At 34.4% G+C, this 25,256-nt stretch overlaps 1 protein-coding gene across 5 annotated transcripts in view; it reads left to right on the top strand.

Annotated features, from left to right (window-relative positions):
* Naaladl2 (N-acetylated alpha-linked acidic dipeptidase like 2) overlaps positions 1-25,256 on the top strand; it is a 1,189,792-nt gene that overhangs the window by 1,078,459 nt on the left and 86,077 nt on the right. For all 5 annotated transcript variants that reach the window (XM_048347099.1, XM_048347096.1, XM_048347098.1 and 2 more), the window contains one exon: positions 16,850-16,943. In XM_048347099.1, coding sequence (XP_048203056.1) covers positions 16,850-16,943 — 94 coding nt within the window. The remainder of the gene's footprint in view (positions 1-16,849; positions 16,944-25,256) is intronic.

The following is a 25,256-nucleotide window of genomic DNA, read 5'->3' as shown; positions in this document are numbered from 1 at the left end:
GAACAACTCATGGGGGAACAGGGAAAGGGGAGGGGGAGGGGGGAATGAGGGAGGAGGTAACAAACAGTACAAGAAATGTATCCAATGCCTAACATATGAAACTGTAACCACTCTGTATATCAGTCTGACAATAAAAATTAAAAAAAAAAACAATAAAAAACAAACAAAATAAACCAAATGCTCCAATAGAGTCTGCTCTAACAGGAAAATAATCCAGGCTGAACTTCATAAATGCTTTCATTATTTTCTCTGCATCCAAAAATCTGAAGTCAAACAAGTTTTATTTTCATATACAAACTCCACAGTAGTAGAATTATCTGTAAAATGATAAAGATAAGCTAATAATACTCATGAATTTAGTAATCAGAATGTCATAATGAAGGCTGTAACAAATTTGAATGAACTAGCTTTGCTGGTTCTACTTTCCCATGCATCAATTATTTTTCAAGGGACAATTTTGAACTCAAATCATTTTAAGTGTAAGTGTTGCCTTTTGTCTGGGAGAAAAGAATACAATGTTAATGGAAAGCTATGCTATGATTTTGTGATGTGTGTGTGTGTGTGTGTATGTGTGCATGTCTGATATATGTGTAATACATATAAACACCTGTTCATATTATATATAGTATATACTGTAATATATTATATATTGAATATATTATATATGTAATTCGAACAGCTCTTTTTATTTTTTTTAAATTTTATTTATTTCTTTATTTTCAAAGTGATGTATAGAGGGGTTACAGTTTCATATATAGGCCGTGTATACATTTCTTATTCAACTGTTTGCCTCCTCCCTCAATTTTCCCCTGCCTTCCGCCCTCCCCACTTCCCTCCCCTCGCCATGAGTTGTACAGTTGGATTACAGCATGTAGTTTTATAAGTATTGTGAATAGCTAACTTTTATTCCTTCAGAATTCATTCTACAGACTGAAATATAGTTCCTATCATATTGTGCATGTGGAATTGACTGCTATAATATATTTTAAAGTATTTCTGAGGCTTCTAATAAGTTTCTTTTTGAAAAAGAGCTTAAAACTTATAGTACATAAAATGCTTAATAGTTACTAAAGAGTTCTTAAATAACTACATGTTCAATTAAAATCAGTTTTAAAATTAATCATTTTCTTTTCTAAATTAAAAATAAGTGCAAATATCTGGGCTTTGGTGGTTCACGCCTGTAATCCCAGTTAATCAGGAGGCTGAGATCTGAGGATTGTTGTTCAAAGCCAGCCAGGCAGAAAAGTCCACATGATTCTTACCCTTAAGTAAGCAACAAAAAGCTGAAAGTGGAGCAGTGGCTCAAGTGTTAGTACTCTAGCTTTGCACACAAAGCTCAAGGGCCTGAGTTCAAGGCCCAACATCAACACCACACACACACACACACACACACACACACACACACACACACGCACATCGAATAATCAGAACGTTATGACATTTCTGTGTATTTAACAAGTCAAAAACCATAATCTTTCCATTTCTTTACAAATGGGGCAATGTCATTCCTTGCGAGCCACACTCAAAGAAACATAGACTCCATGTTTTCTCTTATTGGTAGTGATTAGTACATGTCTAGGATAGTCCTAGCAGAGGATCACAATAGCTCAATGACTATGTACATATGAACATATAAGATGATGCTAAGCAAAATGAGCTCCAACTTACGGAAACAAGTGGTTTTTCATTGTTGTTATTTTTAATGTACTAGGTGAAATTATGTTTTCTTGCATTTTTCTTTGGTTTAGCCTGTGTTGTCACTGTTTTTGATTTGGGTATCCTGGATATTGTATATACATTTATTGAATTAGGGAAAGGAAGGGAAACATCAAAATGATGAGGAATTGGGAGAAGGAAAATGGGAGAAAAATGAGGGAGGAGGTAAGAAGTTTGATAAGAAATGTACTCATTACCTTACACATGTTACTGTAACCCCTGTCACCTTGACAATAAATAAAATTAAAAAAAACTGGCCACATTGTAACAAGTAATATGTTCATAATTAGAATATAGAATTTTTAATTAGAATATAGAATCTTCACAATTCTTTAAAAATGGATAATACCCATTAATAAGCATACAGAGGGATTCAGGATAAGTGTGTATAGGATAAGAACTGGGAAGGACAATCTATGTAGATGATACATGCTAATGTCGTAAGAAGGGTTGAGAGTTACTTCTGAGGAGATAAAATATAAGGAGACTCTATTTCATGTGCCATGAAAATACAGGAAGGATTCTCATAGCTTACTATCATTTGTGCATTTTTTTGTTTTTACTATGTTAGCCAAGTTTTCCTTTATTACTTAATATTTTCATTATGCACACACAATATATGCAAGCATACACACACATAATCAATCAGCCAATTTGGATTTTACTTATAATGATTTATTGTCTATAGAAATAATGTATGAAGAGATCTAAGACTTTACTTCCGCTTCTGATTGTGTCTCCAAACAGCCACGTGTATTCAGAAAGTCATTTCAATTTGCAACCCCTATTTACTCATCTGCAAATTGAGGTGATGAGATCACACAGCCAAGATTTTTTCATCAGTTCCTCCTCTGTACGATTTGAAAAATATTTGACCTTTAGGAAATTAGCTTGGTTGCTTATAAGTGTATATTTAAATTACACATTTCTAAAGGCATATTGCCCAGCAATTAATTTTGTTATTAATGAATGAGAACAAATGAAAAGTTATTATATTTATTCTATGAGCATCATACTACAGATTTAGGATAAGATTCAGGAATCTCCTAATCTGCTTCAATGAATGAAGTAGCTCATTATAATTATGTATTGCACTACAATTATGACCCTAAGTTTCTAAGTAAATTGTATAGAGCATTACTCCATTCCTTATTGAAAGAGAGCCTATGCCAGCAACTTATATGAATGAACAATAAAACAAGTACATTACCGAGAAAAGCCTGTTTGTTCCTATTTTTTTTTTTTGCTATATAAATGACAATTTTAAATGGGAGAACCTGTATTGCTTGATACATGTTTTCATTTTCAAAAATTACCTGGGTTATTTCATAAGCCTTTCACAATCACTTTATCACTTTGTTCTTAGTTTTACTAAGAACTCATACCTTTTCTATTATTTATAACTTTCCTTTCTCATAAACCCATCATCCCTCTTTCCATTTTAATGGCATTTAACATAAAAGCAAGATAACATAAATGTATAAATCTGTAGAGTTCAAGTAACTCTGATTATAACCATTTCTATGTAAACACTTATTAAAATTTATTTTAAGTAGTTTATTTTTGCATTATTGAGTAGTTATACAAAGAGTTCTCTATTCAATGCATACATTTATGAGCACAAAGAATCTTGATCAATGTCTATACTTAAATTTCTACCCTGGTTCCAGTGCCTGATCCTTCAATCATCAGACTGCTTATTTTAAAGTGCTGTGTTTCAGCTCTCAGTGTATGTGTGCATGCATGTATGTGAGTATGTGTGTGTGTTACATATGTGTATGGCTTGTCATACTTAGATGATGTTTCTGATGAAGAGTCCAGAAATCCCATTGACATATTCTAATCTAGAGTAAGAAATTCAAACTCTTCACTGTAACCTGTCAGATACTTCATTGCCCGGCTCCAAGTTACATTATACCATTACGCCTTAATATAGTTTGGCAGGTCTGTTGATAGAATTAAATGAAATCAGGTATTCATTATCCCAGAGAATGTCTAGCACAGAGTAGATTTTTATTTGCTGCTTTTCTACCCTCCCTTGGACCATAGTGAAATTATAGATGTCCAATATTATCTTTTTACTGGACTAGTGGAGCAGTTTCCTTGCCATATGAGCAAACATAATAAAGTGATGCCTGACAGTGCAGAGTGACTAATTTCTCTGAGAATCTAAGAATTCAACAATCACACAAACTTCTGTCGACAAGTAATGCAGGGTTCTTAAAGCTGTGGACAAGTGTTCTCTCTCTGATTCTCAAAACTAGAGCACTTCTGCCTGAGTTCTGACAAACGCAGAATATAGAAGTCTGTTCAGCTCACAGAACCTGCGGACAGAAGTTGCCTAAGGAAAAAAGGTTTTCAGGGTCTTGAAGGAGGCTTAGATTACATTTGGTTCCAAGATATAACAAAAAGCTTGTCAAGTCATCTCATATTTTTATCAGAATGCCTCAAAAGTCAACCATGTGCTAAAATTTCAATAGAGCATTAGGATTGGATTTTAAAGAATAAGGCCTTGAAATAACCAAGTCAGGTTTATAGGGATTTCTAGGACTAATTCTACCTATTCTAATTGAAAGTCGTTGTGCTTTCAACACTTATTCACATAATTTTCGGTGATACTGGTTATATGGCAATGTGAGTCACCAATTATCTGATGATGGAAGATGTAAAAACAGTTCTGCTAATCTTTTCAAATGAGCTCTTCCTTTAGCTTCTTAATAGGAATAGCATTTTTTTGCCTGATTATTTCATCAGTAATACCATAGTATTGCTTTAAAAAAGAACTTTCCATGAATTAAATCAATATAAGGGGAATATATTTTACTTTAACAGAGAACTGGTAGACAAGAAAGATAAACATTGTAATAGCCATCTAAAAATTCATTTTTCTTTTCTTCTTTAAAAGACTCTTCTTTCAACAAAACTGTCTTACTCAATGATTGATGTTACAATTTGCACTTCACCTCCATTACTCCATTGTTTCTATGTCTATTCTTTAATATATAACAATAATTACAAGGTGTGTCCAGTCAGCCACCAGCAGCTTATGTTATCCTAATTAATAAGGAGGCTGAAATCTGAGGACTATTGATCAAAGACAATTCAGGAAGAAAACTATGAGAAACTCTTATCACGATTAACCAGCAAAAGTTAGAAGTGGAGGTGTGGTTCAGGTGACAGACCACCAGCCCTGAGTGAGAGCTGGGGTTCAAGCCCCAGTTCTCTAACTCTCTCTCTCTCTCTCCCTCCCTCCCTGCATTCCTCCCTTCCTCCCTCTCTCCCTCCCTCCCCTCTCTCTTTCTCTTTCTTTCTTTCTTTCTCTTCTTTCTTTCTTTCTTTCTTTCTTTCTTTCTTTCTTTCTTTCTTTCTTTCTCTTCTCTCTCTTTCTTTCTTTCTCTCTCTCTCTCTCTCTCTCTCTCTCTCTCTCTCTCACACACACACACACACACACACACACACACACAAACACACACATTTTTCTTTAAGGTCCAGCAAAAGCTAATTTCCAAGAATAGTTCTCATATTCATTGGAACATTTGTGCAGACCATTTTACATCGATTTTCCTGTTTCTTTGCTAATATCTTGATTTTCATATTTGCTATATGACTTGCTCCAACTTTCAGAATTCTAGGTTTCTTGCAAGTGAAATACTCGAATAAAGTGATAGAACGCTTTGCGCCGGTAAATTGGCTAATTAGAAAAAAAGTATTAAAAATCTTAACATTTTCCTGGGGCTCATCCTGGGTTCTGTGATTTCTATCGCTAGAGGCAGTGAAAGTTCTGCCTGTTACCAAGCAACACAAGAGAATGACAAGAGAAATCTTGAGAATGTGAAGCTTGACAATGTGCTCTGTTTGTGTGATGCCTTATTTCCATGCATGTGTTTTAGGCTCAACTGAATATCACTGTCTACTCCAGAGTAAGTTACTATGAGAAACTTGGCATGAATACAATCACACATCAAAGGATCTTCAGGCCTTGTGTTTCATTATTGTAAATGTCATTGACTACATTTATAATCAAGAAAGACTGCATTAATGATAAAACTTTATATGGGAAGTGCCACATATATTTTGACCAATAAATTCTACTTATTTCTATAGAGAACCATCAGGTCAGAAGGAACCATTTCCTTTTATTTTATCTGTATATCTCTTTTGCTTTTTACTGTTTCTATTGTTGTTAATAATTTTACTCAAATTTGAAACAGAAGTCAGCAGACATAATGTCTAGAAATTAAAATGTAATAGTATTAACTAATAAATTAATTGTATATTAGGATGACTGTACTAGTTATCAAATTATCAGTTCTTAGATGCATTCTTCTTCCTTAAGTACTGTTCATTTCTTTTGCAAATTTAAATTTTATTGTAAAGGTGATGTACTAAGGGGTTACAGTCACTTAAGTAAGGTAACAAATATATTTACCCTCTCCCTTATTTTCTCCCAATTTTCCCCTCCCAAGTTGTAAAGTTCATTTTCAACAGTTTCTGAAATCACTATTGAGTTGGTTCATCCTTTGTCCCACCATTTCTGTGAATCCCTTTCCTTTTCCTGTGATTCCCCAAATCAGGTCAATTTATATACAAGACAAAGGGTAAAGAAATGAAAAACAGTGACATCAAGGAATAGACCAAAGGGGTGGGGGAAAGAAAGAAAAAAGAAATAACTGCAAACAGTACAATGATTAAAAAAAACAAAACTCCTCTTGTTTCATTCTTTCTAGTTCATTTTGATAAGCATCATTTTGTATGGTTATCTGCACGTAGCGATTAAACCGATTAAACCATTGAAGCACTCTTTTTTTATATCATAAAGCAATCTTATTTTGCACATACACTTAGCATTATATTCCTCAAAGACAATCTTGAAAAATAAGCTATTTATAAATAAATCATTGAGATTTCTGTCTTTCTAAAGTAGCTGTACTATGTGTTATTTAATTGTACTAACTAAGCTGTATTAGAAACTGCTAAATAGATTCTAATCTTTCTCTCCTTGATTGATTTGGATAAATTACCAAGTGAAAGATATTGTAAATGCACAATGATTTAACCTCTTCTTGTTTATCATACAACAGCTAAAGTGATATATACACCTACAAAGAACTGGATTTTTTTTTAGGAGTAGTGATATAGGTGGCATGAGGATCTAACTCTACCTACCTTCAAACATAAATTTTCCTTTATAAGAAATATATGCTAGACCAAGTATAGGTATCTCATGCCTTCAATCCTATCTTCTCAGGAGGCTGCAATCTGAAGATAGAATGTGTGAAACATTCCCTATTAACTTATCTCCAATTAACCACTAAAAAGTATAGGTTTATTCAATTGGCAGAGTGCCAGCCTTGAGTGAAAATGCTAAGGGACAATGCCTAGGGTCTGAGTTCAAGCACCAGTACTCAAAACAAACAAACATTCATATATATTTATATATACATATATTCTAAATAAGCAATACAATAATTTAAAAAATGTGAAATATTTTTATGCTAGTGTACATAAAATGAATTAAGTGACCTTGCATATATGGATGCAAGCAGGCATGTTTTGTATCAAATGTGCTTGTGATTCCTCTGTGAAGTAGAGACTGGTATGGGGCTTTGCTCATAGGGGAATTTCCTAATAGGAACCTTTTCTGATCCCTCAGGTGAGTTAGTTCCCCTGTATAATTTTTCATAGCACCCTGTGGAATTTAATTATTTTTAAGTGAAGTCACTATCTGTCTTCCCTCATGAAAAATACTTCAAAAGCCCCAGGGACCTGGCAGAGTCCCTGATGTGCAGTTTTGTCCCAATAAATATTTAACTAACCCTGGAATTACCTTCACGCAGCATGAGTGGATGTGGATGGCCAACTGCTGAAATTGCATCCATTTTTAGAACTATTTCTCTGAACCATTTTCAGAGCCATTTTCACCAAAGACTGTACTTATAACTTAGAATTCACTAAGACTGATAAATACCAGCCAGTAATTTACTGCCTCCTTTTCATATCCTTGATCTTTCTGTTTTATTGTATATCTATTTGATCAGTTTTGGATATCTAATCAATACTTTAATAAATCTTAATGTCTTTTTAATCTATTTTATTGTAATAAAATGATGGAAAATAGCTTATGGCATCTTAGAGATTATTTTTCTTCACAAATCTACATCCATTTGTCAGGGTCCAGGCAGTCAGAATGTGTAGAGATAGAAATTAATAATGACAAGTAAAAACAGTTATAGTCCTATAGGGCTATAATTCAATATTTAATACATATCTTTATTTTAAATATCTTTGAGATTTGCAGTCCACCCTTGTTTATTTCTCAGAATAGGGTTAAAGTTTGGTAAATGTGTCAGTAGCTAATGGTTTTCCAATGATTTTTCAGTAGCCAATGATTTGTTCAAATGAGAAAGGAGATCGGGAAATAGAGAAAAATGTGTGCTATAGGGTATAATACTTAAGATTGATTCCAGATGCTGTAGCCAGTGTTCAGGTTGTGATCCTAAAATTGCCAGGTACTAAATAAATGGCCCTGGGATATTTAGTTAATTCAGTAATGCTTTTATTTTCTCATCTGAAAATTTGAATAAGGCTCCTGTAAGAATTAAATATAATAATTCATGTGAAGAATTTGTGGTATTTTCTGGCACATGGGAAGCACTTAATAATTATTAGCATCATATTGTAGTTAGTTATTCACAAAATGTATGTAGAAATTGAATATTTACTTTGTCATCAGCCTAGGTAAAATATTGCTAGACATATTAAAAATGAGAAGCTGGAATCTTAAAATTTCTCTTCCTAGCACACAAAGAATTACTAGCCTATGGTTCAATATGGAACAACAGCCTATGGAACAATATGGCAAACTGGAGATGCATTGTATTCCAAAGTCAAAAATGGTAAACCTTTTCTTATGTGTAGAGGTTTCATCTTATAATCTCTGTAAAGAAAAAATCAAGAGGATCATGCTTCAAGGTCAGCCCAGGCAAAAGTTAGCAAGAACCCATTTCAACCAATCAACTGACTATAAGCTGGCTCCATAGAAGCAGCAAATAGGAGAAGGATGGTCTGACTAACCTCCAGATTACCAGAGTCATGGCTCAAGTTGAAGAACATCTTCCTAGCAAGCACAAGATTCTGAGTTCTAAAAAACAACAACCAAAAACAACAAAACCTTAAACTTTGAAGGATGAATATGCCTATTGGAGGTAGACAGTTCAAAGTTTACCCTGGGAAACAGGGAGGCTACATTGTCTAAAAATAACTAGAGGTAGAGCTCCTGCCTAGCAATTGCAAGATCCTGAGTTCAACTTTCATCCCAAACAGAAAACCAAAACAACTCTCTCCAACTAGCATCTATTTCATGATGTGTTTCATGTTTTCTCAAGCAAGGTTAAGCCCTAGCCATACACAATGGGAGAAAGATGACTTCCATTAACTGCCAAAATCCAAATCCTCCAGAAAACCTGTAATACTTTAAAAAATCATTATATCAATAAATTAACTTAATTATTTCCAAGTTAGTATGCACATTTAGCTGAATATTACAACTTAATAACAGGTAGGAAATGAAAGTTATTGAAAGAAGTAGAATATCTTAGAATGGTAAAAAATCAGATTAATTACATTTCTATGTTCTGGGAATAGAAAATAAGCATTGTATTTTAGTGGCAGATACCACTTGGCCTGTTCTTTTTTCAGCCATGGAAATAGGCCAGTTTCAGGACAGTCCAGAAGGATCAGAGATTTAGCCCCATCTTAGCATCCCCCTATAAGACCTTGGTGAATCGGTACTGGCATCTTTGACTCTTAGCTGGAGAAGTACTAAGGCATCTACTCTATACTGCCTTTCAGATTTGCTCCACCAAGTCTGAGTCCAGCCTTCCACAGTGGTCCATGACTAGATCAAATGCCTTCTAATCTTCTCATTCTATTACCTTCAATAGGCAAGTAACCATTTGCATTCTGATTTTGTGCCAACATCTATTTGGGGAGAACCCAAACGAAGGTCTATAGTAATCTCCTGGTTGTGTGGTTAGAATTTTGGCTGGAAATACAGAGAAGTGACAAACTTTCAATAGACAAAGAGGTAGGAAAGGAGAATTTGAGTCAAGGATTTTATGGTCCTAACCATTCCTTTCTTGACAAGAGAGTTCGCTGTTTTATTGATCTCCTGGCATGGACATATGTTAGTGTGCTTTTTAGCAGACACCTTTCTCAATTCAGAGGGGAAAATTAAAGGCTATCTTTATCATAAGTGAGTAAATTTTCTGTGAACACATTCTTGTTTATTTCTGCTTTCTTTTTTTCTACATCCTATCTTATTTAAAGGGTACAGAGAAGCTGCCTGCCATTGTGAGAAATTCATTCACCTGCCCAAGTTCAAAGAATGGACTTGGAGACAAGAGTAGCACAGCAAAGTGAGATTCTGGTGACTTTAGTGACTTTCATGGTGGTCTTGCAATCTTCAAGATTACAATAAGCAGTAATATTCCTAGCATGTAGAGATCCAACCCCAGTTCCTCACTAGTCTGAGTACTACCAGATTCATTTTCTATCCCAGGTGTTACCTGATAATTTGAATACATGCACCTCCTGAAGTTGGATAAAAGCCTAAGAGTGGGATTGCTGAGTCACAGGGAAGCTATATGATTAGTCTTTTCTGGCACCCCCATACTGCTTTTCAGAGTAGTTGAACAAGTTGACATCTCTACCAACAATATAGTTGCATTCCTTTTGGGCCACATCCTAACTGGAATCTGTTATTGTTAGTTTTCTTAATAATGGCCATTCTAACTGGGATGACATGGACTCTCAGTGTTGTTTGTATTTACATTTCTTTAATAGCCAGAGATGTTGAACATTTCTTCATGTGTCTATTGGCCATTCTTCCTTTCCTGAAATCTTGGGATTACCATAATAATTATTCTATATTTTATCTTGCTTATTGGTTTTTTTCAAATGTAAGTAAGGATAATCAAGCCCTTTATGAATATTTTTTTATATCCATTGGTTTTCTTTGGGGTTGAAAGAGAAGGTGTTGCATTTAAGACTGCCAATTGATTTCTATCACATGAGATTTATCGGAGGTATATTTTGATAGTTATAGGGATTATGTAATTATTTTTCTAAGGAAGTTTTATTGTCCAAATATTTTTCTTAAATTCCTCAAATTATGAGCATTTGAATTGCCTATAAAATATCATCAATTGTACTATAGGTCATAGGAAGAAATAGAAAGGAAGTGACACAAAGAGATTTTCTTGGGGCAAGTACACAGAAAAAAAAAATATATATATATAGTTTGTTTTGGTGCTGGTTTGGGGGCTTGAACTTAGAGCCTGAGCACAGTTCCTGAGTTTTTGGGTCAAAGTTAGCTACTTGAGTCATAGCTCCAGCTCTGGCTTTTTGATGGTTAACTAGAGATAAGAATCTCACAGACTTTCTTTCCCAGGCTGGCTCCAAATAGTGATCCTCATATCTCAGCCTCCTGAGTAGCTAGTATTACAGGGGTTAGCCCCTAGCACCCAGCTAACAATTTTTAAGTAACTGGCTCATACCTAGCTACTCAGGAGGCTATGATCTGAAGCACACAGTTCTAAGACAGCCTGGAAGGAAAAACTCTTATCTCCAATTAACCAGCAAAAAGACAGAAAAAGAGTAATGGAGCACCAGCCTTGAGTGCAAATGACAAGTAAATACTGCTCTGAGTTCAAGCCTTAATACTGTTATTAACACAAAAGTAAATAAGTAAATAAATAAAAATAATTCAATGGTTATAATATGGAGAAGAATAGGTTGAATATTGATATTTAGATGAGTTGAATTTGCAGAGTATTTTAGATGACATATCTTGAGAATTCTACAGTATTCCTTTTTCTGTTAGCAGGGCATAGACTTTTTGCACTAGTTTTAGATAAGACCATATAAAGTCTCATTTTGCTAGAAAAATTACACACACACACACACACAAACACACAAACATCCCTCTGGTCCTTTTGATGCACTAATTTCACCACAGCTCATGTGTCTCAGGTCTGAGAGATAGCTTCTTATTCTACTAATCTGCAGGGAAATGCCTCCATTTCCTTACCTCTGTATGGCTTCCTTTAGGTTTGTGGTCCACAGGGCATTAATGGCTGAACTGGGAATCTTCTACTCTAAAGTAACATCAATCAAAATTAGGTCATTTTAGGATGAACATAGATAGCAGCCTGAGAGTCACTACTCATCAGGAGATGAAGACTCTCACTAGGTTATAATTTATCTTCTGCTCTGGAGTCTAAGAGAAGGGAAAAGGACTCCCCCATGAACATTGAATGAATCATGGCCATACACACCGGCTAAATTTTAGGCTTTCTTATTCCTTCCTTACACTGCACACAAATTCAGCTCTCACTAACCAAGATCTGTGTTTCTATCACCCTAGACCCTTCATGTTTATATAAAACGTATTTCTGCATCATCTTACCCTCACTTTTGCTGGCTTTGCTCCCCCACTCTGAAATACATTTCCTCTGTTATACACTAGTTCACCTGACCTGAAACCCACACACATGGTGTGTTAACAAGTAGAATATGATGTGATGATTTGTAGAAAACCAAAAATCCATGTTTTATGACTCTGTGAAGTTAAATTCTAGTATGTAAAATGGTATAACTTACATAGTTTGATATTTTTTAACTCTCTTGTTTCTCACAGAGCAGTAGTGATTACACAAATGGCTCAATAGCTACTAGGGCAATGTTTTATGATCGATCTATGTTTTGTCAACTTATGTCACACCATGGCCTAGTGACCAAGTTTTTTGCAATGTCCTACTCTCATGAACCCATAAAGCAGAATCTGTAATTGTCTCAAGAAATCAACCTCTATTCAAGGGCTCTGTTGAATTTTAAATTTGACTGAAGACATAAAGGCAAGCCCACAATGATAGTTTAGCTTATAGTTTATACATGAGCTATTAACTTTTATTACTTTAACTTGTATTTAATTTATGTACATATGTACCTATGTATGTATGTATGTATGTAAGTATATGTGTATGCATGATTGTATGCATACTTGCACTTAGTGCCAATATTTGGGCTTCAACTGGCATTTTTCATTCAAGGCTTAAGATCTACTGCTTGAGTGAAAGCTCAATTTCTGGCTTTTTGCTAGTTAATTGGAGCTAAGAATCTCACAGAACTTTCTTTCCTAGCTGATCTTCAGGTCTCAGCTTCCTAAGTAATTGTAATTACAGGTATAAACCACCAGAACCCATATAGTTTTTTCTTCAAATTCTCTCTTCAACATTGACTTCATCTTAATATTTTCATGTTATCTTCTTAGGAAATAACTATACTTTGGCTTCATTATCCTTAAAATTTGGAAGAATACTCTACAGTTTTAGGTGTGTGTGTATTTGTGTGTGTATGTGTGTGTGTGTGTGTGTGTGTGTGTGTGTGTGTGCCAGTAATCTGGTTTGAACTCAGGGTCTGTCACTCTTCCTTAGCTTTTTTTTTTTTTTTATCAAGTCTGGAGTCACATCTCCACTTCTAGGTTTCTTCTGTTGGTAGTCAAGTCATGCCAAGCATCAAAATTATTAGTGAGAATCAACACTACTTATTGAGATAACAATCCTTTGCCATGTTAGATTCCCTTATTTATTTTATACTTTAAATATTCTTAGTTCTGAACAAATTTTTCTTAATTCACTCTTCCTTTATTTTATTAGTAGCAGAGGCTGTCTGAGTGAAGAGAAGAAATAACACAGAAATCTTGAAACAGACTATATTTGCATAAAGTTAAAATCATGGAGTTTTTTGAATGTTGAACAATTCTTTACTGATGCTTTGTGTGATTGTTATTTTAGTTCATTGTATGTGACTACAACAAAATATGATAGGTTGGGCAATTTATAAACAATTAAAGTTAGTGTTATCACTTGATATAACCCCAATTACCTCCCAAAGCTGCTTTTACTGAAATATAACCAACTATGAATTTGAGATTTAGTTGCCTGCACATATACTTGGAGGAAAATTTCAAACAGTATCATACCGAGAACGCAGTAATGTAGTATAACCATACAGGAGTTGAAATAGACAGTACATATTGTGGCAAAATACTGTAAGAAATAAATATGAGAAAACATGATTGTGTAAAGGCATTACTGGCAGATCACATCTGTAATCTTAACTCTTTAGGAAATTGAGTTATGAGAATCCTAGTTTGAAGCCAACCCAGAGAGAAAAGTCCATGAGACAAAACTGAAATTAGCAGTGTGGCTCACGTGGTAGAGAAACATCTTTGCATGGACAAAAGCCAAATGAGAGAGGGAGGCCAAGTTCAAACACCAGTGCCCATTTATATACACACCAAGAATAAGGGTTTCAAGTCTGGTTTCAATTCTTTATAACCAACCAAGATAATTTGGTCCTAACCTATGTCATATTTTACAATAAAAATAACATACACATTCAAATCATCCAGGATCCAAGATATTGCTTAAACAACTGATCTAATTTTTGTGAGCCTCAGCTTACTAATTTAAACATATTTATATCTATCTTGCCAAGCACTCCAGGATTAATGAGAATGAAAACTGCTGAACCACATTTAATATCAGCAGGTGCTCAATCAATTCTGATGATCGATGTTTTAGTTTAATAATTTTTAATTATGGTAGCATTTCAGTAAGGGTCTCTCAATGTTTTAACAAAAGGTATTAATTTCTGCAGGACTGTCCTCTATAGTTAACACTACAATAAAATAAAATACACACTTCTTCCTCACATAGACTATGGGAACGTTGCTTTTCCATGCTTGAGGAGGACTAAGTTCCAGTCTGGTAAATAAGTGCATGAGTTAGAGCCCAGACTATGCCATGAGCTTATGAAGCTACTTAAAAAGCCAGTATGGTCCATCATTCTGTCATGGGCAGGTGCCTTAGAATCCCCACTCTTAGATGCCACATTCTTTTAGGAAACAAAAAAATCAACTAGGAAAGGCATTGACTGTTCATCCAATTGTTGAAACCGCTAAATAGCTTTTTAAAAAGAATAAAAGCAGCACACAAAGTCTCTTTTCTTGCCCCCCTTCTTTCATTTTAATCTGTGTAATGTGTTTTTTCCAGATTCCAAAAGTGTAAACAAAACATATTTCTTATATAGTTTCTATTATCCATTGCAAATTGAGAAAAAGGAAACCATCATGATTTTAAATATTCTTCAAAAAATTCCTTATTTACGAATATCACTGTTCTTGCATGGGCTGTGTGAAATAGCTAACGGATTCCTATCAACCTATTGCAGACAATTCTCTATGTGCAAAGCACAGCATGAGCAGAGCTGGCAGGTTCCCCGGGTGTTTGTCATCACTGGAGCTCTGCAAAGACATCTCAGGCACTGGGAACCAAGTGGTTACTACATCTGGGAGAAAAAAAAATAACCCCAAAGAATAAGGGCCGTCAGAGGTGGTTCTTTTCCTTCTTTATTTCTAAGAACTATTTCTCCAAGAATATAGAAGAGCAGATTCAATTATACTTTTATCACAAGATGAATTGTACAAACAACTGGGAAATACAATTTTAAACATTAAATGGAATTTGGTCCTTATTGAATATATAGATTTGATTATTAAAATTCTATTTTTTTGCTTGTAAGTTCTATCTTTTATACTGTCTGTTCTGTTTGTAGTTAGTGTTCTGATTTCCCTGTGTAGTTATACAAGACAGTGTTTTCATTCACTAACCACATTTCATGGTACATTAATAATATCAACACTGACACATTCCCTGTGTGTTTGGTTCAGGGAATCCTATGTTAAGAGACATAGGGACATTTGTTAAGCTCAGATAAATATTAAATATCACTTATGAGATGGGGAGAGAGAACAATGGCATTTGCTGTCAGCCCTAAGGTCCTTTGAGATATGTATGAGTGCATATGACTTGGTGAGCCGATTAAAGCAGATAGTAGTCAGCTGTAGTGCATATGCTGATTTTCAAATACAGTTTTAGACTGGGATGGTGTTAGAACATGTGTGAATGAAAATCAGGTTATGAGCTTTGAGGCTATAAATTAAATGTTTATTTATTTAAAATATTTTAAATAGTGATCTGAAAATGGCATTAGTGTTGATATATTTTGGAAAAGAATTGGGAATACTGCAAATCATAAGAAAAGCTGTAGCAAAAATGATAAAAGAACATTTGGTTTGAATTACATTTTAAAGAGAGCCAAACTGATTAATAATTTAGTCTGGGTTTGTTTTTATTAAATTGTTTTATTTCTTTTGTGTCAATGTTGGGGCTTGATCTCAAGACCTGGATACAGTCCCTGAGCTTTTGTGCTCAAGATTAGAGCTTTACCACTTGGGCCAAAGTTCCACTTTTATCATTTTGGTGGTTAATTGGAAATAAGAGTTTCATGGACTTGCCAGGGCTACCTTCAAGCTGTATTCGCCAGTTTCTCAACCTCATGAATAGCCAGGTTACAGGCATGATCCACCAGTGCCCTGCTAGTCTAGAGTTTTACTGAGTTTCAAAATCAAAACTGGTTTTCTATAGGTCCTCTCCAGATCATGGTTGGAACTATTGAATAAGGAGTTGATTGGAAATCTATTAAAATTTCTTCAACTATAGAAGATCTTAACATTTGAGCTCAAAAAAGGAACAAATTGTGGTGGTTCTTTTCAAAATAACTGTAGATTAATTTGGGAGGGGTGATCATTGTTATAATTCTAAACATATTTTCAGTGTATTCTCTTCTCCTATCATTCTTTCCTGCTTTCTTCCTTCCCAAAAACAATATCAGCAGGGCTCATTATTTGATTTTCCAAGTTGTAAATAATTGATTTCCATCATTTTCAACCTGCTTAATCCTCTTTGTTGCTGAACCCCATCCCATTTGTATTCACTCCAAGTTGTTTTGTTTCTTTATGCTTTTATTTGAAATGAACAAGGTATTAAGCTTTTTTCTTTATAAAAAATTAAAAAGGTTTGAGAAAGAGAGATTTTACAAAAATCATATTTTCCCTCTGTGTTTTTGAAGGTTTGGCTGTATAAAAATATATGCAAGGAGAGAAATAAAAGAGTGAAAATCTCTTAATTACTGAATAATGGTAAGATATTTTTCTTTTTTCTTTCAGCTCTCAGGGGAAGTGATTTTGCAAATTGCCAGCGATCCAGTTCTGCCTTTTAATGCTCTTGATATAGCTTTAGAAGTGCAAAACAGACTTAAAGGTAATTTATCTTCAAATAATGGTGATTTTATTAAATAACAAAGTGTCCAACAAAGTGTCTAGGTTTCAGTATGGAAATGGGTGAAGTATCTACCATCTTGTTAGCTATAGCAAGTTGATCTTGCCTTCCTATAGATGTTTATTATGAGAAGGATCCAGAACTTTAATGCAATGTCAACAAAGATAAGATGTATTGATGTGAGGATGTAAGAACAGTCATCAGAGTTAAAGTGTGTCCCAACTACATTTGTTTATCAGAGAAACTTTTGATTAAATGTTTCTGTTATTTACAGGTACATGGGAAATAATTTGGGTCAGTAGTACAATTATTTTTCAACAATGGACCTACAACCCAGTCAGTTTACACAAGACTGAGTCAAAGTTTCTTCTATGGGATGGTTTTAGTGGGCACTAGGCATCGTTCTCTCTGAAATGTGTGTTCAAGTAAACAGTAAGGATGTGACAACTAGAAAGTTGATGTCATCATCTCTGTCTCAATCCCTTAATCTCTGCAAAAGTTGACTTTGCCCTACTCACTTACATAGAAACCTTTCAATGAAGTTCTTGTTTCCCTCCACTAACCAAATTCAAAGAGAATATGCTTAAAAATCTCACCTTCTTCTTGAATTATACATCTTCTCCTCAGATTGTTCATGAATGATTTGTAAGAACCTACTTTTCAATACAAAGTTAATATTTAACTATGGTATTTAAGTATCAATCTTTGAAAACTGACCATCCTATGTCACACCATCCAAATGTCACACATAACTAAAAATTGAATAGTTTTTTTTTAAATTAAACATTCTCAATTCTTTCTTAAGCAAAAAACTCTCCGATGCAATTACACATTTCCCTTAATGACTGTTTTATGACTTTTATTATAATGGCTGAGAAAAGATGACTTGGGGAGTTATTGAGCTGTTTAGGGCTATTTACTCTAAAATAAAATGACTTCATATTGCAGTGCTTTTTGTATGTTTAAGTTGGTCTCAAGAGTTCCCTTCTTTCCTCCTTTCATCAGACTTGCATTTCACAATTTTCAGGATGTTTATGACAGCAGTCCCTATGTTCCCTTCAAGTTGGCTGTTTCTAAAACATTTGGGTCTTTGAAACTCATAAAACAGGCATATAAAATTTTACAAAATAAGAATAGGTACAAATGAAATATTAAAAAGTTCTGTGAATAATAATAATTCTTCAAGCTTATCTTTACCTATCTATTTTATTTGTTCTATAAACCATTTGGCTTTTTCTTTAGATTTTATTTTCACCTACTAGAAAATGTCATTGGTGTTGCATACAATACCCTAACCTTTCAGAGAATAAAGAGTTTCTTTACAATATATAGCTACTTGTTGATGTCTAAAGGAGTAACTACCATGCAGAGCAAAGGAGCATAAAATCATTTATTTCAAAGTAATACCATTGAACAATAGATGTATAAATTATAAACAAGTTTCTTTCCTTAATCATAGTATACTATGATAAATGGGCTCATAGGAAAATTGTATTGTTTCTGAAAATATTTTTGTAAGTAATGCAAAAGGAGGGAATAGAGTTTAAAAAGAAATGTACTCATTACCTTACTCATGTAATTGCATCACCCCTTTTTTATCATCTTTACAATAAAGATTTAAAAAAAGAAAAGCTATTTTTCAAAAAGGATGAATAATTAAAACCAGTATATAAATTTGTTTGCAAAACTATTCTAAATAGTAAGTTCTATTAATGCAAACCATTTCAATTTGCTCTTAAGAATTCTATTAATAGCTATAGTATTTCAGTATCATAACTGCTTTGTCGAGTTTTGAATGATGTAGATTATGAAGTCAAAATAGGACTTGTTTATTATTAGAACTGTATAATTAGTCAAATTTCTGTGTGTAGTTAAGGACATATTTCAATATATGATCTTTCTCCTCACAAAGTTAAACATGCATAAAAATTCAGCATGTAAACTGGGCACTGGTGGCTCCTACCTGTAATCCTAGATACTCAGTAGGCTGAGGTTGGAAGACAGGTTCAAAGCTGGCCCAGGCAGAAGTCTGTGAGAGTCTTACATAAAAATAACTAACCAAGTGCTAGGAGTAGAGGTTTGGCTCAGTGGTAGAGTGCCAGCATTGAGCAAAAAAGTAAGGAATAGCACATGGGCAATAGAAGGATGGGGTGAGGATTAAACTCTACTACCAAAAGGAAAAAAGACATACAATTCCTAAGCAGATCAAAGATCTCCTGAATTCATCTACTCATTTAATAAACAGTTAACATTTGTGATATGCCTGGTATAATTCTCTTACAACATACCCAAACAACACTTTAGCAAAAAAAAAATAATAACTGAATAAAATACCATTTAAACTCTCTTCCTAAGAAATATACATACATACACATTCTTATGGCAGAACAGAACTGCCATAATAAAAAATAAAGAAAATTAGAATTTATCATTAAACTCAAGTTTTTTTTTTCCTCAAATTTTTATTATCAAACTGATGTACAGAGAGGTTACAGAATCATAGGTTGGGCATTGGATACATTTCTTATACTCTTAGTTGCCTTGTCCCTCATGCCCCCCACCCTCCCCCCTTTCCCTCCCCCCCCCCCCCAGGTGTTCAGTTCACTTACACCAAACAGTTTTGCAAGTATTGCTTTTGTAGTTATTTCTCTTTTTCTTACCCTGTGTCTCTCAAATTTGGTATTCCCTTTGAATTTCCTACTTCCAATACCAGTAAACACGGTTTCCAATATAGCAGAGCATCACAAGGCCCAATAGCTCTACCCTTAGGAACACATAAGATGATGCTAAGTGAAATGAACTCCATGTTATGGAAACAATTGATATATCACAGTTGTAACTACTTTCAACGTCCTATGTGTATGTGTAGTTTCTATTATTGATGATGTTCTTGTATCACCTTCCTATGGTTGTACCTACACTATCTCTGTAATCTTATCTGAGTATAAACTCAAGTTTTACTCTAATATCACTGTCTATGAATAGAATTTATATTCTTAAAGTAAGAGTCCTGGTCAAACTTAGTAGTTATATCCACATGCAGAGAGCCTTGACCTGGAAATAGAAACATGGGAACTGCCCTAGGTGAGACTATTAAGGAATTGTGTGTAGGGACAAGATAAATGGTCTAAGATTGGGGAGGTAATCTGAGGTTTATAAACCAGGAAAAATGTTTTAGCCAGAGAAGAGTCTCAGGAAGGAGTTGTCAAAGAAGAAAAGGAATAAATGGGTAAGGGTAAGTGTGACATCCTCCAAGGCATATGAATAAAATCCAAATGTAGGGAGTCATTATCTCACAAATTAAGGAAAAGGAGGACTGAGAATTCAACACTGGGCTTACCAATTTGAAGTTAGTAGAGACCAGCTCTGCTAAACAAAAAACTTCTTGTCAAATGGTATTTCCCACAGGTTTGGGTCAGCGACCCAACATTATGTAACTAAAACCAAACAACTACTCAATTTAAAAAAATTGTTTGAGTTGAGTCAGTGTACTCTAACAATACAATAGACAGTGTGGTTTATAAATGACAGAAAATCTGGAGGTTGCAATGTCCAAGATCAAGTCATGGAAGATTCAGCACCTTACACTCGGTTCACAAGTGCTCTCCTCCTGCCTTTACCTTACAGGGTAAGGGAGTTGTACTGGGCACTAATTTTACATTTGAGGGCTCTGGCCTCATGATCAAATCATCATCCAAAGACCCAGCCTCCTCATACTTCACTTTAAGTGGTTTGATTCCCAAATGTAAGGTGATAGATGAGAGAGAGAGAGAGACAGAGAGAGAGAGAGAGAGAATTGTCATTGTAAATTACAGAGGGTTTATAGTTACATAAGTCAAGTAATGAGTACATTTCTTTGTGAACCATGTCTCCTTTTCCCTCGCTCTCTCCCAGTTTTTCCCTCCCATCCCCACTCCCAAGTTGAAAGTTCATTTTTCAGCATAGTGTCTAGTGAGCACCACTGCTGCATTTGTTCAGCATTTGTTCTTCCCTTACCCTCCCTCAAACAGATAAAGGAACAAACAAGACAAACTGAAAAGAAAACAAACAATAACAAAGAAGAAAAAACTGTTGTTTCTATTTCCTGGAGTTCATTTTGATAAATATTATTTTATATGATCAGATGCATATAGCTATTGAGTTTTTGTGATCTTTTCCAAGAATATCTTCCTTTGGTCAAACTTCGTGTGAATGCCTAGATACTTGTTCCACTGTATATTTTTTAACCATACAGTGTATTTACTTGTAGATTTTTAGACACATATTAGTTAACACAAATGAGGAAAATAGTGCAGTCTGTGTTTCTTTGGTTCTGGCTTACTTTGCTTAATATAATTTTTCCAACTCTTTCTATTTCCTTATGAATAGTACAAGATCATTCTTTTTGATGGAGGACTAGAATTCCATTGTATGTATATAGCACATATTCTTGATCTAGTCATTCACTGAAGGGCATCTGGGTTGATTCCATATCTTAGTTATGGTAAACAATGCTGCAGTGACCTAGTTGTGCTTGTACTTTAGTTTGGCCTGGCTTGTGGTCACTTAGATAAATGCCCAGGAGTAGATTTGCTTGTTCACAGGGAAGCTCTATGTTTAGTCTTTTGAGGAACCCACATACTTGTTTCCATAGTAGCTGAACAAAGTTACATTCCCATCAACAGTGAAATAGAGTTGCCTTTTGGACACACACCCCCATTAACATTTGTTATTATTAGTTTCTGGGTTTGGGTTTTTTACAATGGCCATTGTAACATGCATAAAGTGAATCTCAGTGTTGTTTTGATTTACATTTCTTTTATGGCCAGGGGCAATGGACATTTCTTTATGTGTCTATTTGCTTCTTCTGAGAAGTCTCTCTCTAAGTCTTTAGCTCATTTATTAACTGGGTTGTTGTTTCTTTGAGTGTTTGTTGGGGGGTTAATTTTTAAGTTATAAGTATAAAACAGAAGCTTCATATGGTATACATCACCTGACTAGGGCAGGTACAGAATACTCTATGGAATAAAATGTGAAAAACACAAGAGAATATGGCAAAAGGAAACAAAGTGATGAGCACAGAAGACTCTTTTAAGTTGAAAAAAATATAGCTGATAAATAGAACAGTGGAGAGTGTGGAATTATAAAAATATGCTAACTTTCTTGGGCAGAATTCAAAGGCCAAAGAATAGGCACAATTTAAGAAATGTATTGTTGTATATTTTATTATCCTTAAGTGTTTGCACAAAGGAGTTGCCATTCAACAAAGCAGTTTATGAACACAATGTATGTATCTTGATCAATGCCATCCCTCTCAATGCTCCATCCCAACCCACCCCTTTCTTCACTTTTCTTAAAATATATTTTTAAAACATGATAATTTAGTGTAATTATAATTTTTTCCATCCTTTTGATAAGAATGCAGGTATAAAATAGAAAAGATTCCCTTCTCCACCCATCGTTAGTTAAAAGGTTGATCACTAGCCTCCTACAATAAAATAATGATTAACAACAACAATGAAAAAGGCAAACAGATTTGTTTAAATTTTGTTTGATATCAGAGCCTTATGAAATGAAGACAAAAACAATAGAAAAATTGAAAAAGAAAATAGGAAACTTCCAGAATGAGTGGGGTTGATAGATGGAGGTGATAATGGCATGGGGACACTGATCAGTGTAATACTCATAATTTGTCATCTTGAATTGGAACCCTTTTGTGCAACTATTGAAAGATGATAAAACTAAATTTAAATCAATAAGGAAATATCTTTTTATGTTATTTGATGAAGAGAAGTTACTGATGTAGGAATTTGATTATAAGACAAAAGGATTATGAACTAGTGAAAATAACCTTGGTGGGGTGGGGTAGGGGGCAGGGGAACTTACCAGGCCTGTTTGCTTTGATTATTCTCTGCACCCTTGTGTGACTTAGAAGTAAGAATGGTTCTTCCTACCATTATAGTAAGGGTATCTGTAGCATGAGGGTCTTGTGACAGACTTTAGAACTAGGTTAGAGATTTCCTTTGTGGCCTGATTCAGTATAAGGAAGATCAGAGAGACTTTCTTGCTTATACTATTTCCTTAAGTATCCAGGTGTCACAGTCTGGGGGGTGAGGGGAAAGTGTTTTAAACACCTTTGTAGGCATAGACCAGACACATACAAGTGTAAGCAATGCCAGAGATTTTTCTTAGGGAATGACAATAAACTAGGGAAGTTTAGGTAAAGGAGCAATACTTGTGACAGATCAAAAGAACAAAGCAAGATTATGAAGTAAATGAGGGAAACTGAAAAGAAGAAGGCCCAATAGATTCTATGTCTTGACTGAAAGTATATAGCACAAAATGAGACACCTAAAAATGACATGAGTGCAGTTGTTGGTAGTAGTCATGTCTGGGGAGGTAAGTAAAGATGCTAGAGAGAGAGAGAGAGAGAGAGAGAGAGAGAGAGAGAGAGAGAGAGAGAGAGAGAGAACCCAGATAATGTCTACGCAGATATTAGGCTTACCAAAAATGAAGAGCTTAGTACCGAAAGAGGAAATGACTATGAGTCAAGAGTTCAAGTTTTCAAAGAATGAGTAAGAACTTAGAAATATGGAGACTTCTTTAGAGCCACTGGAGGGAAAAGGCAGAGAGGATGTTGAAAGAAAGGCAGTTGGTTAACGAAAGAAGGTAAAGCATATATGAATGGTTTAGGTTATCCATTCTTTAATGATGATATTCAGGAATGTGTCTTTACAAAAGAACAAAAGCACAACAACACAAAAACAAAATCCAACTTTTTGTCATCTTTTTACTTCAGAACAGGCAGTGCTGTGTGTACAAGCAACTCTCCTCCAGAGTTGTAGCTTTCAGTTGTTATGGCCAGAAGCACTTTTGGCTTCTTGCTGTTAGGCCAGGCAGCTCTTGCTGAAGGTAAAGAACTTCCTTTTGATTGTTGGTTATGTTTATGTGTTGTTTTCTTTTGATGTGAAACTCCTTGGGTCTCTCCACTGTCACTTTCACTCAGAAAGATGTGGTCAAACTTGAGAGGTACTTACATTAAAAAACTCAAAGGAAAGCAAAAAAAAAAATGTAACAAAAAAGTAAACTGAAATGGTCTTCCTTTTAATGTGCTTTAGGTGTGTGTATTTGATCAAAGTCATATGGTTTCTAACCTTTAAACTGTTTTATCATCGTGACTTAAAATTTTTATTGTAAAACACTAATTAAATGTTTGTTAAATTGCAGACAGTGACTATGTTGGTTATAACTTCATTTTTGAAATTGAATAATTTCAAGTGCTAATGTGTGAATAATGGACTTGTCTTAGAAAGTAAATAAGTATTCCAATTTTAGCTACAACGCTTGATAATTTTATTATTTAATCAGAGTTTCTGTGCTGTGTTAATGGAAACAAATTTTTGCTGCTTAAAACACCTTAAAATTTTCATCTTTTTTAAATTTGGTTATGATAGTGAGCCGCGATTATTCTTAAGTTCTAAATTACAGTTTTTAAAAAAGTGACCTTCAAGTCTGAACTATAAAATACTGTTTCTTCTTACTGCAAACAGTATAAGTATGAAGGTCCCTGAAACCAATTGCATTTTCAACAGTGTAATTTTTACCCCTTGACAACCAGCCATCTTATTTATTTATTACACTAGTTTATAGTAGCAGCAGACCATTCTCTGCCTTTGCCACAACCACCAGAAAGAGGGGTAATTTACCAATGAATAATTTGTTGGAGTTGATTTATTGTGTCATTCGTGAAAGCTCATTTTGACTGAATGACCTTCGCTGTTAATATTTGGTCAATGCTAAAAACATAATAGAAAATAAATATTTATATATTTATTCATGATATAAGGTGATATGGGATAAATTGTGGTTGATAAGATTACTGATAAGGTTCATAGGTACTTGTGACAAAGAAGGCCATGGTACTAGTTAGCAGCCACTGAGTGAGACAGCAAGAAAAAAAGCTAAACTAGCACCACACCTTTGAGCTTGGAAGCAGAATAAAAAAAGGAAATCTTTGTTTTCCCCATCTACTTTACCCATTTGTGAATGCATAAAACAATAATGTAATGTAATTAATGACTACATAATTCTGATGATTTGGGCTATTTTCCTTTGTCATAATTCTGTATGTTAATTATCTTGCATTATTATCAAATCATCATTTGACGAAATAAAATGAAGGTCTGTTTTCATTTGATCAGGCTATGTGCACATTATTTTGTGCAAGCAAACTCAGCAGGATATATAATTTTGAACTGTGTGGCTTGTTGCCACCCCCTGGTTGTCTTGATAAATATCAAATAGTTGTTGCCACCA

The sequence above is a fragment of the Perognathus longimembris genome, chromosome 5 (assembly GCF_023159225.1).
Source record: "Perognathus longimembris pacificus isolate PPM17 chromosome 5, ASM2315922v1, whole genome shotgun sequence".
Taxonomy (NCBI): Eukaryota; Metazoa; Chordata; class Mammalia; order Rodentia; family Heteromyidae; genus Perognathus; species Perognathus longimembris.
The sequence above is the reverse complement of the archived record's forward strand: the minus strand, read 5'-3'. Positions and strand labels throughout refer to the sequence as shown.